At 48.7% G+C, this 14,082-nt stretch overlaps 1 protein-coding gene across 2 annotated transcripts in view; it reads right to left on the bottom strand.

The window, feature by feature from the left end:
* The window catches only part of cher (filamin A protein cher), a 103,357-nt gene that overhangs the window by 30,824 nt on the left and 58,451 nt on the right, over positions 1–14,082 (bottom strand). For both annotated transcript variants that reach the window (XM_077631673.1, XM_077631674.1), the window contains exons 13-20: positions 11,794–11,899; positions 9,552–9,725; positions 7,960–8,096; positions 7,201–7,387; positions 6,326–6,496; positions 4,479–4,759; positions 3,335–3,524; positions 2,516–2,769 (exon numbers count right to left, since the gene is read on the bottom strand). In XM_077631673.1, the coding sequence (XP_077487799.1) occupies positions 2,516–2,769; positions 3,335–3,524; positions 4,479–4,759; positions 6,326–6,496; positions 7,201–7,387; positions 7,960–8,096; positions 9,552–9,725; positions 11,794–11,899 (1,500 nt within the window). The remainder of the gene's footprint in view (positions 1–2,515; positions 2,770–3,334; positions 3,525–4,478; positions 4,760–6,325; positions 6,497–7,200; positions 7,388–7,959; positions 8,097–9,551; positions 9,726–11,793; positions 11,900–14,082) is intronic.

Here is a 14,082-nt window from a genome sequence, read left to right as displayed (position 1 = left end):
CCAGGGTTTCTCAACTCTTAAGGGTATCACTGTGGAGACAGCTGGGTAAAAGAGCGCAAAGCGGCTCTTGCGAAAGTCCCACTGCACCACATCCGTGCTATGTGATGAATGGCTCCAGAGAAGAAGAAATACTGGGTGAACCTCATCTAAACAAACACGAAGACTTAATGCATATATATGCCTCAGACTTCCCGCAGACGCGGAGAATTCCCCCTCGCTGAACGGGTCCTCGGTTCTATTTTGCCTTTGACCTGCTCCGTGTCCCCCCTGCGTTCTGCGCAGCTTTCCAAACCGCATGAGCGCCGTTGTCAAAGCGCACCGCGCTGACGACCTTGTGTGGCTGCTTTTAGAGCCGCCGGCGGCCTCGACTAGGAGGAGAGGACGCCAGTTTTCAGAAAGAATGCCTCGGGATGAAAATACGTGCGGAGCGGGAGCAATCATGACGGATGGGTTTCCAGGAGCGGAAACCTCAGCGTCCGAGGGTAGTCTCGCTCGGTTGCTGCTCCGCAGCTGTTGTGCATGGCTCCCGCAATAATACTCGCCGTAGGAATTCGGCTGCTGACGTCAGAGAGCAAGCAAGCAGCGTTGTGTTGAGGACAGTCTGGTTATAAACAAGGTCTTTCACCGAGGATTCAGTTTGTCAATGTTGTTAATGCGCTGACAGGGTCGCTTGCTACTGAATTTGTGATGTGCTCTAAACGTAGCAAAACGCAGGCGGCATTCAACCGCCAGCTTGTTCTGGTAAACCGGCCATGCTCCTTTTTGAGAACTATGGGCGTATATATTGCAGAGTTCGACTAGAGCCCCGTCTGTTTTGGGGAACTAGAGATTCGCCGATCCCACTCCTTCTTCTGCACATAGTAATGCACAGCCTTCGACAAAAGCTTAGAACCCTGGACGATTTGAAACTGGGCCACGCAGGGTGGTTCGTTCTGCACCTCCGCGTTCCAAATCTCCGGGAAGTGAGAGGAACTTTCCTCCTCACCCCTTCAAAAATGAGGACCACACGGCTTAGAAGCGGACTCCCGTGGACTATGAACTTTTGACAAAGGTTGTACATAAGACGAAATTTTTACGTTCGACATAAACCAGATCCAGATTTGTAAGCAAGTACTACGGAACGTCGTTCCTGTGCAGCAAGGGTGGGTGGTGGTGGTGGTGCAAACCTGACTGGCCATTAACATTACAGGTGAAGGGGGGGGGGGGGGGGGGGCAATGCAGCAAGGCACGCGTATGATTTCTGAAGCGTGGTACATGAACTGTTCTTAATCCAGCTGCAGAAAAAGGGATAGACGCTTCAGTCCTATAAGAAGCAACCAGACAAGTATCTGGCACTGCGGAAACTGATGTCCATGCTGCACATTTTTTTTCAGCGTGTTTATCGTAATTTGTCGACATTTACGGGTCCTTCCTAATCGTAACTGATTGAAAAAGTGCAGTGGTAGATTTCAGCGGTATGGATATTTCAAACGGCGCTTTGTTCAGCCACATCGCGGCAGGATTTGGGATCACATAAAGGTAGTGCAACCAAGTGCAATCTTTTGCTCTTGATAATCATGGATAACGGCATTCCGGTTTGCTGATATTAACTTCTTACGCCGCGTTTTAGAAAAGCGCCTCACATGGGAGAAGGCATTATTTTCATGAGCAGCAACCGCTCGTAAACGAGATACCGGTATTTTCGGTGTCAAGGAATATCGCAACATGAACTATTGGTTACGACCAATCTGGAAAACGCCCATTCCCACTGCTTGAAAGATCATGAAAACTAGGCTTCAGCTGCGCAACCAGACGTCTGGATTTTATCGCATCCAGCAAGCCGGGAGGATATCCTTACTTCTGAGCCTGTTGGAAGAAAACTGTTAGAGCGCTAAATTTAATTATTGAGAGCTCGGGTGCTGATTGTCTGTTTCACTGCAAAGTGCACTGAAAATAAGGAACCATTTTGCTGTACCCGACACCTTTACATAGCCTTGCAGAGAGTCAAATGCTCTTCTTTCATTGTTCCTAATGTGGTCCCGTTTTCTCCTTTAGCCAAGTGACTGGCGACGGTAATTTTTGGTTGCGCGGTAGAACAATCACACTTCTGCCAAGCACGGGCAGATATAAAAGAAGGAGGGGAGCAGGATTCATGCTCTCTCCTGAGTAATAAATTGTCTTTTGTACCATACTGATCCCCTTTTTTGTTCTGGGAGTAAAGCTAAGAAATTGTATTGTGAATGTAGGACCGCCACCCTCAACCGCCCCTTCCAGAAGTTGACCATAAGTCCGCCCATGCCGCCTGGGCAGTGCAGATACCCTTGCCGTACGGCGACCCACGTTTTTAGCATATCGGAGACGTATACCGGTTTACCGGACCCCTCCTGCACGTGTTTACCGGACCCCTCCAGCACGTGCGCAGGAGGGGTCCGGTAAAGCGGTACACGTCTACGCTAGTACCTCTCCGCGGTATGCTAAAAACGTCTACGAAAACGCGTGCAGGACATGCATGCAAAGTGCGTCGTGGGTCACTCACAGTGATCTTGTAGGTTCCGCCGGGCACGGGCTGTCCTCCGAACTTGATGTTGACCTGGTGCTCGCCGGCCTCCTTGACGCGGTAGAAGATGGTGTAGGTGCCGTCGCCGTTGTCCTCCACCTGGACGTCCACGTCAGGCTCGGCGCCGGCCGCGTTGGTCAGCGTGCAAGTGATGGCGCCCTTGCCGGCCTGCTTGGCGTTCACCGTCACGCTGTACTCTTCGCCGATGGTCACCTTCTCCTGCTTGGTCTCCTCTGCACGCACACAGCGACGCTGCCTCACTTCCTGGACTGGTCCATATGGAGGCACTCAAATGGGCCTCCGTATGGTCCAGCTTCAGTGAGTCACAGGATCCCACTATCTTAACCCAAGAGTTGGCCTTCCAACACAGCCGACGCAAACGCGAGAATGTGCATCTGAGGTAATAATCGTGTTTGTTGCTCTTAATGTGCTAGACGTCTCTATGGCGACTGACTTGGGGCAGAGACATTAGTGAACTTATTGGTTAATGCGTTATTCGCGAATAGATTACTTTACTTGAGTACAAGAATAATCGACGAATAATAACTACGCAGTCCCTCACTGTGAAATGTCAGAAAAAAAACGTAGCTAAATAAGGTCAGAAAAAAAGAAACAAGCAAGCGTGATGGCTCAGATGGGTAACTACACGGAGCAGACCAGGAGGGATCTGGCGGCAAGGAACCGTTGTGATACCGCCTGCACTAATGTTTCTCGTGAGTCCACGTTCGCTTAGTGTCTTTATAGATTTGGGCGGAAACTAGAGCCTTGCTTAGTAACAACGAACTGATGGGAGCTCACCGCTGATCTTGCACTTGTCGGCTTGTCCCGTGGGCACGCTGTTGACGGTGGCCGGCGACCCGGGCACTTCCTTTCCGCCGTATTTGACGGTCACCTGGTGCTTGCCGACGTCCGAGAGCACGTACTCACAACGGAATGTGCCATCGTCGTTGTCCACGACGCGGGCCTTGCGCGGCACGTTGTCCGGACCCTGCACGAACAGCCGGAACGCTCTAGCGGCGGACGTTTGCTTTGTCCTTTCAGCATTACGGGCTCCAAGCAAAGGTTTAGCTACTGATTATTGTATTACCACTACTACTCTTTTAGTAGCCACCGCGGTGGCTGGGTGGTTATGGCGCTCGGCTGCTGGCCCGAAAGACGCGGGTTCGATCCCGGCCGCGGCGGTCGAATTTCAATGAAGGCGAGATTCTAGAGGCCCGTGTACTGTGCGATGTCAGTGCACGTTAAAGAGCCCCAGGTGGTCGAAATTTCCGGAGCTCTTCACTACAACGTCTCTCATAGCCTGAGTCGCTTTAGGACGTTAAACCCCCATAAACCATATTGTTTTAGCATACCCTATATATACAGCAAGGTATACAACAAGGATTTGTCTTTCCAACAAGGGATTTGTCCGTCTCCTTGGTTTTCGCTACGACTGCTTTTTCTCAAAGTAGCAGTTAAGTACAAACGAATTACAAACCCTCCCCGCGGTCTTACCCGTGCAGAGGAGGTTGTGCTCGGGAGGATTCGGGCCGGAGTTGCCCTCACTCCTGCCGTAAATCGGATGTGGCCTCAATTTCGCCACTTATATCCCCGCCTAGGATGTCCAGTCTGCAACTCACAAGACACTGAGGCTGACATTCACCACTTGTTGTGGAATTGCCCGGCACTGAAGCCAACTAGAATTCGCCACCTGGCAGCAGCGGGTCTCCACCCAGACAACCCGTCCTCATATATTGATTGGACCACCGCTCCCTCCTCGCCTTCATTAGATCGGCACATCTTTCCTGCTTTATTTAACACCCATCCACTTTTTTTTACTTTCTTTTCTCTTTTCTTCCTAACCCCCCTTATGCCCAGAGGCAATAAACAACGCTATCAAAAAAAAAAGTGCACAGTACAGGCGCATGCTTTTCCACGAACAGCGCTCATGTAGGACACGCACCTTGACGGTGACTTCGGGCTGCGCCACTCCAGCCTCGCGGGCGTCGATGGTGAACTCCTGCGGGATGCTGGCGGGCACGGGCTTGTCGTCCAGGCCGACAATCTTGACGTTCTGCGGCTCGCAGGTGGGTCGCACCTTCATCTTGTACGGGCTGTTGGGGATGTCCTTGTTGTTGTAGGTGACGCGCACGTTGCAGTCGCTCTTCTCCGGCGGCGGCACGTAGGACACGTCGTAGGTGCCGTCGTTGTTGTCCTTCACGGTGGGCTTCTGGGGCACCGGACCTGCACGGATGTGCGCGCGTCGCGAAGGTTATCCATTTAAAGATCAGGATAAAGGTTTAAAGGATGACGAGGTCGTTCGGAGGAACGTGCCTCTATGCGCCACACTGGGGACGGTAAAGGTAAGAACGGAAAGTTGGAGGGAGTGAAGATTGGAAGTGGCGATTTAATTACACAGCTTCCGAAAGTACAGCTGAATACTTTTAATGCCGTAATTTCCAAACTATAGTCCGTACCCTGTGTATACTTTGCTGGGCTCAATTCTAGCTGAAAAACAATATTTACTACATCCAGTACATAGTCAACAGGGAGCCTTACGAGCGCCAAAACGTTAGTGCTTCTTGAATTTCCGCTTTATCTGGAGTGTGTGTGCCTTTTTGTCCGATCGTTACAAAAATAATGTAGTCTACGAACCTGTCATGATCGACGCTATCCAGGTTGTCGGATCAAACATGGTCTACCGCTAATATATCGAAAATGGGTTCATCCTTGCTGTTTTCTCAGTTATGATTTTATTTATCGAAAGCATCGACGTCTCGGAGACTGACTTCACAATCTTTGTGCCTGCAAGGCGGAACACACAGCAGCACGTTGCGCTAGCCAGTTGGGATTCCAATAAGCCTATGCGCATTCCTTATGAATTCGAGGGCCGGTGATTAGGCACTTGCTTTATTTTCAATGTATGGGCTATAGGGAGAAAATGCGCGATATTTTTCTATGGAGTGAGCTGCTAGTTTCAGTATAATCACGCGTAAAGCCAGTAAATACGCGATGGATATAAACGTAAACAGAGCGTAAGCTTGACCGTAAAAAATCCTCGTCGTATTGAAAATTGCGTTGGACATTGGCACGTTATAATTGGCGATTTTAAAAGAAAGACTACTCCTCAGTGCGCACCAGCAGCTGGTCCGTTAAGCGTAAAATTTTAACATTTAAACGTGCATAGTTCATGAATTGTTCGTCAGAAATTACAAGATATGCCGTATTAGAAGTTGTATATTGTGGTACTGGCCGCACAGAAGCGGTGAAATAATATGGGCTAGCCTTCATGTGGGCTGAGATTAGACATTGCCATTTTTAGGCCATACGAATAGAATCAATGCAATTATTCTGGAAAATTTGATACGGCCGATCCTAATCATACTCGGAATTGCAAACTAATTTCGCCCTGTCTCTCTTTCCATCTTGTCACCATATTGAAAAGTGTCAGCTTTACTCAACTCGTTTAATCATACCACACAGATCTTCTCTAGTCAACGGTGATCCAGCCGTAAAAAAAAGAAACTTTTACAAAAATCGCTGACATGTTAGAAAACCTTGGATTAGTTTTAAGTGTCCGACTGTAATACTTCCAGCGTTTCTATTGCAGGAACATCATTTCCGCTGTCGCTTTGCCAGCTTGCTTAAAACGTACGCCTGAACACTGCAGCCTATAATAAGCTTGAGTGACGATTTTACGACCGCCACTCGCGCTTGCCGCTTTGCTGGCAGCGCAAGCCACATCTCGCCGAATACGGCTGGGCCGTGCTTCAGGCGCACTCAGTCCGCGTTGCTTCCTGCCACGCTTGCCTTTCTCGGAGGAGACCTCGACGGCCATGGGCGCCTTTCCAACTTTGCGCGCGTCAACGGTGAACTTCTGCGGCACGTTGGCGCGGCAGTTGCGCGGCTCCAGGCCCGGGCCGTAGGCCACGACCTTGGATGGGTCCACGGGAGCGTCCACCGGAACCCTGAATGGGCTTCCTGCGTAGGCAAAGGAGAGAGGGGTATTCGCAGTGTGTTATCGAGCAAAGAACGTCTTTTGGCGCGTGTACGTAAACGTAGTAGGGGGCGGCAGGGAGTCGGGTGAGCGGATGCCACTTAGTATCGAACATTGAAATAATGTTATCAAATTGTTATGTACAGCCTTTGCCAAAAGTAACCAGGCTGCATGGTTTGCTTCTCATTCGAATTAGAGTCCTTACGGCTTCCCTAAAGATCAAAAAGTTCTCGGAAGGTGAGGACAAGGGTTCTCCTTATCATACAGAGATTTAAAGCTTGAGGACTGGCATAATAGCTTCAATATACGACTGAGAAGCAAACCGTTTAGCCTGGTTACTTTTGGCAAAGACTGTACGTCGCAGTAGCTTTCCACGTTACATTGGAACGGTATGATAAAGTTAAATTTAACTAATAACTTTAAACGTTTCTTGGTAAGCATTAGTCTAAGGTTAAAGCTAAGCATTATGTTGCTATTTCGATGGAAATCATTATTAATGTTTAAATCATAATTAGAAAACAACATTACCTATTCGTATGCTATTATGGTCAAATCATAACCGTGATGCAACGTTGCCAATATTGCCAAGCAGCAACATTGAAGCAACGTTGCCAAGTGCGGACATGGAAAGATGTTTATCGAGAGACGAGGCTTAGCAGCGTGTCCCGGGGTGGTGGCGTCACCGTACCGGGGATGTCCTTTCCGGCGAAACGGACGGCGATGTCGTAGTCGCCCTGCTCGCAGGGGATGTACTCGACGGTGCAGGTGCCGTCGCGGTTGTCCTTGCACGTCATCTTGGCCTCCGTCGGGCCCTCGATGGCCAGCCCCAGGCCGCCGGGTCCCGCGCCGCGGGTCTCCACCGTGAAGCGGTTAGGCTGCGAACACGCGCGGGCAGTTATTAAGCATTTGCTAACTTTGCATTCTCAAGTGAGGGCGCAATGTTCCGCCGAGCTCCCGCAGCTCCTTTGAACAGCGTACTGCATACTTTCAAGAGGCCAACAACCCCGTCTAATAAGGGCTTTCTTTTTTCACGCTACTTGCTGTAAGTAGCGGGAAAAGGTCTCTCCAATATAAAAGGGAAGAACCAGTTTGCACGAAAAGACAAATTTTTTCGTTACTTTTGTACTGAAGGTAAAAATAACTTTCGATATTATAAGCCAAGAGGAAAACTATGTAGATAACAGGAAAAAGTGTGCTTGTCACGCATATATACTTATGGAGTTGTTACTAATTTAACGTTAAAAATTTGTTCCGTTCATAATGCAGGGACCTGTACGGCCTTTATCAAAAGTATACAGCCCAGTGCTCATGTTCCCAAGAAATTCCATAACGATCGCAGCAGTGGTCGTTACAATAGAAGAGCCGGCTGCTGAGGAACACGTCAAGTGTAATCCTGTGCGGGCCCTGCTAACCTTTAGGAGGTAAAGACGGCTGCCTGCTGGCTCACCTGGTCGAGGACGCCCCTCTCGAGTCCGGGTCCGTACGCCTTGACCCTGGACGGGTCGCAGCCCTTGACGGCCATCGTCTTGAACGGTGATCCCGGAATGGGCACGCCATCGTAGGTTAGCTCCACTTCGTGGGGACCTGTGCGGCGAGGAGGGACACAGTAACCATTAGGCACAACTGACGGAACTGGTTTCGTACTTAACAACAAGGTACAGGGTATGGTATGTAATGGCTTTGGTGTGCAGTGACCTACAACGCAGGATGCAACACCTTACACGGGCGCAATGGTGACCGAGATGCACACTCTTTTACAAAGGTTTCCTGGCCACTGCGTCCATGATTATAGCATCCGTGTAGTCTCCTGATGGGGCGCACGTGTGGTCTTGGGAATGAAGGCGGCAATCCTAGCTTTTAAGTGTGTGCACGAATGCCAGAAGGCTGGTAACAACCGCTCGTGCAAACACTGCTTTGGGACCGTTTTTAAGAAAGATAGTGGGGTGCAGTATGCGGGAACATAAGGCACAATGTCTTGCATACTTTCGCGCAGCTTCTTCGGCACTGCTTTCGAGCTTGTTCAGAATTTCTTTGCGCGTGCTTTGGCGGAACTCTTCTATTCAGGCATTTTTGATGCAGTGGTAAAAAAGAAAATTCCCATTGTTTTTAAACATAACTATAGCATAACGTAAGTATAGAACATTACTTTTTCCATTTCGAGATTTTTTATGCGATGACAAAGATGACGAAAAACGCGGCTACTTTTTTTCAGTCGCTTTGCTGAGCACACGAGCTATGATGTTGTTCCCGCCGAATTCTGTTTACTGTTTATGGGGTTTAATGTCCCAAAGCGACTCAGGCTGTGAGGGACGCCGTAGTGAAGGGCTCCTGTAATTTCGGCCACCCGGGGTTCTTCAACGTGCACTGACATCGCAGTACACGGACCTCTAGAATTTCGCCTCAATCGAAATTCCGCAGCCGGGATCGAACCCGCGTCTTTCGGGTCGGCAGCCGAGTGCCATAAGCACTGAGCCACCGCGGCGGCCCATTCCCGGCGAATTCTGATGACACCTTTTCGTATTCCAGTGAACGAAGGGTTGAACACATAGGCAACTGAGACGTGTAAGAATTTAGGAAATTCTTGTAGGAAACATGCCCCCTTTCATCTTACAAGATAAACTTCAACTAGACTAGCAGCTCAATTGAAATGTTCACTTTTTTATAGTGTTGTTTATTGCCTCAGGGCATAAGGAGAGTTAGGAAGAAATGAGTGGGAAGGTGTTAAAGCAGGAAAGATGTGCCGATCTAATGAAGGCGAGGAGGGAGCGGTGATGTGGCCCCTGGTCCAATCAATATATGAGGACGGGTTGTCTGGGCGGAGACCCGCTGCTGCCAGGTAGCGAACTCTAGTTGGCTTCAGTGCCGGGCAATCCCACAACAAGTGGTGAATGTCAGCCTGAGTGTCTTGTGAGTTGCAGACTGGACATCCTAATGTTCACTTTCTAGTTAAGATAATCTACAGTACGTCGTAGTATGTCTCGAGAACGCCGGTGCCCAACGTTCACGCGAGAAGTGTGCGAGACCAGTCGAGCCACGCACCTTCTTCGTGCGGTATGTAGACGGAGCGGTAGGTGCCGTCCCCCTTGGGCTGCACGGCGATGGGGATCTTCTTTCCCGACGGCGTGTTCAGGGTGCAGGTGGCGCGGGCGTCGCTGTTGGGGGCAACAGCCCGGGCGTCGATGACCACCTGCGCTGGGGCCTCCAGGAACACCGCTGCGGGACGTCAGATAAGAGGGAGAAGAAGAGGAAAAAGCTGCTTCAACGCAACGGATATAGCATCAATAGTAAGAGGGAAATACAAAAATCCTGATGGAGGGTAACGAGGTCAAGGTCAACCCTGCATGGCTTTCTTGCTGAACATCTACACTCGGCCAGAAACTGCTTTCACGTAGCTAAAAGTGAAGTGTAGGGGGCTAGTAAAAAGAAACGTCTTTTTAATGCAATCGCATTAAAACACCCTGGGAGAAAAAACCCGGCGGCGTCACCAGACAGGAGAACGCTGATTGGATGAAAGGAAGTGACGTCATCGGACTAGGTTCGTTTGTTCGAAGCCGCCGCCTGCTAGCCGCAACATGTGGTGAGGTGGTATAGACTAATGACAAAGAAGAAAATGGCTAAGGCAAGAGCAGGTCAACGTGCAAAACAGCCTCCCAAAGAGCTATCTGTGCAAAACGGAGGCTTCCCGGAGCTGCTTCTCCGCACTGCTCGAGAAAGAGCGACCTTGGTCTCACAAGCCCCCACCAGTCGCTTCCGGTATAGGCATCGACTGCTGCGGGTGCTATCGTACAGCCAACACACAATGTAATTAGGTGTCCCTGGGAATTCTTTCTCGGCACACATGAGCCACCACCACCACCAGTTATGATGATTCTTATAGTTATAATACTAAATACCTCGACTCTCAATAACTTTGGGTTGAAGTGGACCGAAATTTTGTTCGAGCTATGGGGCGCTAAAATTAGATGAAGCCTTTTTTAAAGAGTGAGTACAGGTGGCGCCCTCTTCTCCAACGCGTTCGTAACAGACCGCAAAAGAGCACGTGTATTGTGCTTGACTCCTAACAATGGAGGGATGCATGCCTGCTGTCTCTCGCATGGGCGGTAGAAGGAAACTGTCAGCGACAACGAGCCGTCCTAACTTCCGCCTATGTTTTGCAAGAGAACGTGCCGCTCCGTCCGGTGTTTGCGCGCAGTCTGCCTGCTCTGCCGCAACATGGAGAAGGCGCTGCTGTATGCGCACGTAGCTGGGCATCCACGAATTACTGCTGGGCGACTCCACTTCCTGTTATAATCAACGCACCCTGGAGCATCTGTGTGCAAGAGAAGTGCAGACAGGAAAGTCTAAAAGCTGCTTGCTTTGAACTATGAAAATAAGGATTGTACGAATATTTATTTTTTCTTTATTGTAGTTCTCGCAGCACTCGAAGTCTTTATTGCCGGAGAAAATAAAAACAGGCATGTGTGCGAAATCAGAAATGGCTATAAGAAACAGACTTCTGGCCTCTCTCTCATGACCATAAAACTGGTTATTGCTTTTTGTCTAGAGATTATAGGGGAAAACAAATTTCTTCGTTGAAAAGTTTTGTATTTAAATTTGGGTTCGTTGTTCCTATTTTGGGCTGAGGTGAGGTGGCTATGCATTAATTGCTAGCTTTTCTTTTTCTTTTATACGTCTTGATAGAGTTTTATTGTAGCATTGCGGTTCTTCGGGTGTCCTTGATATTCCTTGAAGCGTATATGTAGAATTTACCGCCCATCGCATGCCATCCGCGCAAGAAATTTACCGTTGGCTGCACTCTACTCATGCACTAAGTAAAGGGTCGGCATGCAGTCATCGGTGTCATATTGCGGTGGCTGCTTTTGAAGCAACTCAACGTTTTGAGTAGCCTCCTTGTATACAACTAGGGCAAATGGACATTGTGGACAGGATTAAACAAATTTGTTATTGAAAAACAATAAATCAGAAGGAAACCTATGTTCCGTGATGATATTTCGTCGCTCTAGAATTGGAACAATCCATCGTTTTAGTCCACCGCCATAATCTCAACGTCAGTCCCAACATCAGTCCCAACACCAGTCCCAACATCAGTCCCAACATCAGTCCCAACTTCAGTCCCAACTTCAGTCCCAACGTCAGTCCCAACGTCAGTCCCAACGTCAGTCCCAACATGAGTCTCAAAATGAGTCCCAACATGAGTCCCTACATGAGTCTCAACATCAGTCCCAACATGAGTCCCAACATCAGTCCCAACATCAGTCCCAACATGGTGTGTAAAACGTACTCGGTTCGAGGCCCTCCACCTTGATCTTGGTGGCGTCGACGTGCGGCTGCACGGGCACCTTGAAGGGGCTGCCCAGCACGTCCTTGCCGTTGACCGCCACGCTCACCTGCGAACAGAACGGAGGGCAAAGCGAAACACAGGCTTATTCATTTGGCCCCGGGCTTGCCCAGATTTGTCCGTATAGGAGCCTAGCAAGGGAACAACAGTTCACAATTGGCAGCGAGAGCCTAGAAATTGTGCCGGAATACGTCTACTTAGGGCAGGTAGTGACAGCTGATCCGGATCATGAGAGGGAGATAACTAGAAGGATAAGAATGGGGTGGAGCGCATATGGCAAATTCTCGCAGATCATGAGCGGCAGTTTACCAATATCCCTCAAGAGAAAAGTGTACAACAGCTGCATCTTACCGGTACTCACCTACGGCGCAGAAACGTGGAGGCTAACGAAAAGAGTTCAGCTTAAGTTAAGGACAACGCAGCGAGCATTGGAAAGAAAAATGATAGGTGTAACGTTAAAAGACCGGAAGCGAGCAGAGTGGGTGAGAGAACTAACATGGGTTAACGACATCCTATTCGAAATCAAGAGGAAGAAATGGGCTTGGGCAGGGAATGTAATGCGAAGGCAAGATAACCGATGGTCCTTACGGGTAACGGAGTGGATTCCAAGAGAAAGTAAGCGTAGCAGGGAGCGGCAGAAGGTTAGGTGGGCGGATGAGATTGAGAAGTTTGCAGGCAAAGGGTGGATGCAGCTGGCAAAGGACAGAGTTAATTGGAGAGACATGGGAGAGGCCTTTGCCCTGCAGTGGGTGTAGTAAGGCTGATGACGATGATGATGATGATAGGAGCACACTGGCATTTAGACAGAAGCACAAAGACTGACAAAAGTTAGGCGCGAAGACGCTGTAGGCACTGTCACTCGCTTTCAAATGCATTGTTACATTGTTCCTAACCTGGCGAGCTCAACTCGACAGAACGATGAACAAAATGGACAGGGAGTTAAAAAACGGGTTTTATACGCAGGTGCGAACTAAGCTCAGTAACTGATTTTATTCAAGAACTGGGCGATTGCTGTGCTTATCTGTCCATGACTCGTATGTACAGTTCGTGGACCACCTACAAGGCTCAAATCATATTTGGGCAAAGCTTAGGACCTGCCCTACATGATTATAAGAAAATCCGCGAGCGCAACGCCACTGATATGAGGCAGGAAAGAATCAGCGCAACTTTACGAGCCTAACGAACGCCGGCGTGCAGTTGGGGACTGCGGGTTAATTTACGCAGTTACGATGACTGAACGTTACGTAGCAGGCGATTGGGACTGCAGGGTCATATTAAATCGATACCATAGCTGTTTTCTTTTTTTTTCCATGGCTTCTTCCAAGCAATGTTCTTCACCCTCCCGACACATCACATGCATTTTACATACGTTTTTCACACATTTACATTCCCATGTGTGTCGACCTGAGGTCTCTCTGACCATCGCAACAATACAAAACCAACATATCTGCTGTTAAGTTTAGGCTTCTCTGGAGTTTAGTCAAATACTGGACGGAAATGGGACGACAGCCAGGGTTCCTGCGAACCGGACGCGGGCACTGCTTTTCCATGCATTCTCAAATACGAGTTGCGCATGTTTTCGATAGACTCAGTGACGAAGTCGAATGGTTTCGTTATTTAAAATCTTCAGTTTAGGCTGAGTGATGCCTGTTTACTGATCTCCGCAGTACGCATTACTCGCGTGTCTATCCTTGATGTGTTTGGCTGGGTTTCTCACACACTGCCACGTTTAAAGGGATTTTCATTTCCAGATGCCCACTGAACTCTCAATGCGACCAATACATTTTCCCGTCCTGCAATGAAAAAAGTGTTTCTGATCGCGCGTTTTCTTTTAAAGGAACTAAAACAATATGCAATGAAGCTTGGTTCGAGAGAATGTAAATTCTGAAATTAAGTGTGCGATCCTTTCTTATATATCGTAAAATAGCAGAAAAAGGAATAAAAAGTGAGTGATTATTTCAAAACTTCAACAATGACTGCACTTAACAGACACTACCTCGATTCCAAAGTTTAGGGAGAAAGTGTCCCGGAAAGCCTTGCACAAAATTTCGCTCATCGGCCTTAAATTTTTTAGAACGGAAGCGGAAATTAAACTGATTTTCCGTTAACCACTATGATTTTTACTCGCAAAAGCGACGACACAAATTTTACTCGTTCGCTCACTCATGGCCTAAAATGAGTTTATTTATCATTGAGAGGTAAAAATCTCATCGTTTTTATATAATTCTTTTC

This window comes from Amblyomma americanum, chromosome 7, assembly GCF_052857255.1.
Source record: "Amblyomma americanum isolate KBUSLIRL-KWMA chromosome 7, ASM5285725v1, whole genome shotgun sequence".
Lineage (NCBI taxonomy): Eukaryota > Metazoa > Arthropoda > Arachnida > Ixodida > Ixodidae > Amblyomma > Amblyomma americanum.
This window is presented reverse-complemented; position numbering and strand designations above follow the sequence as displayed.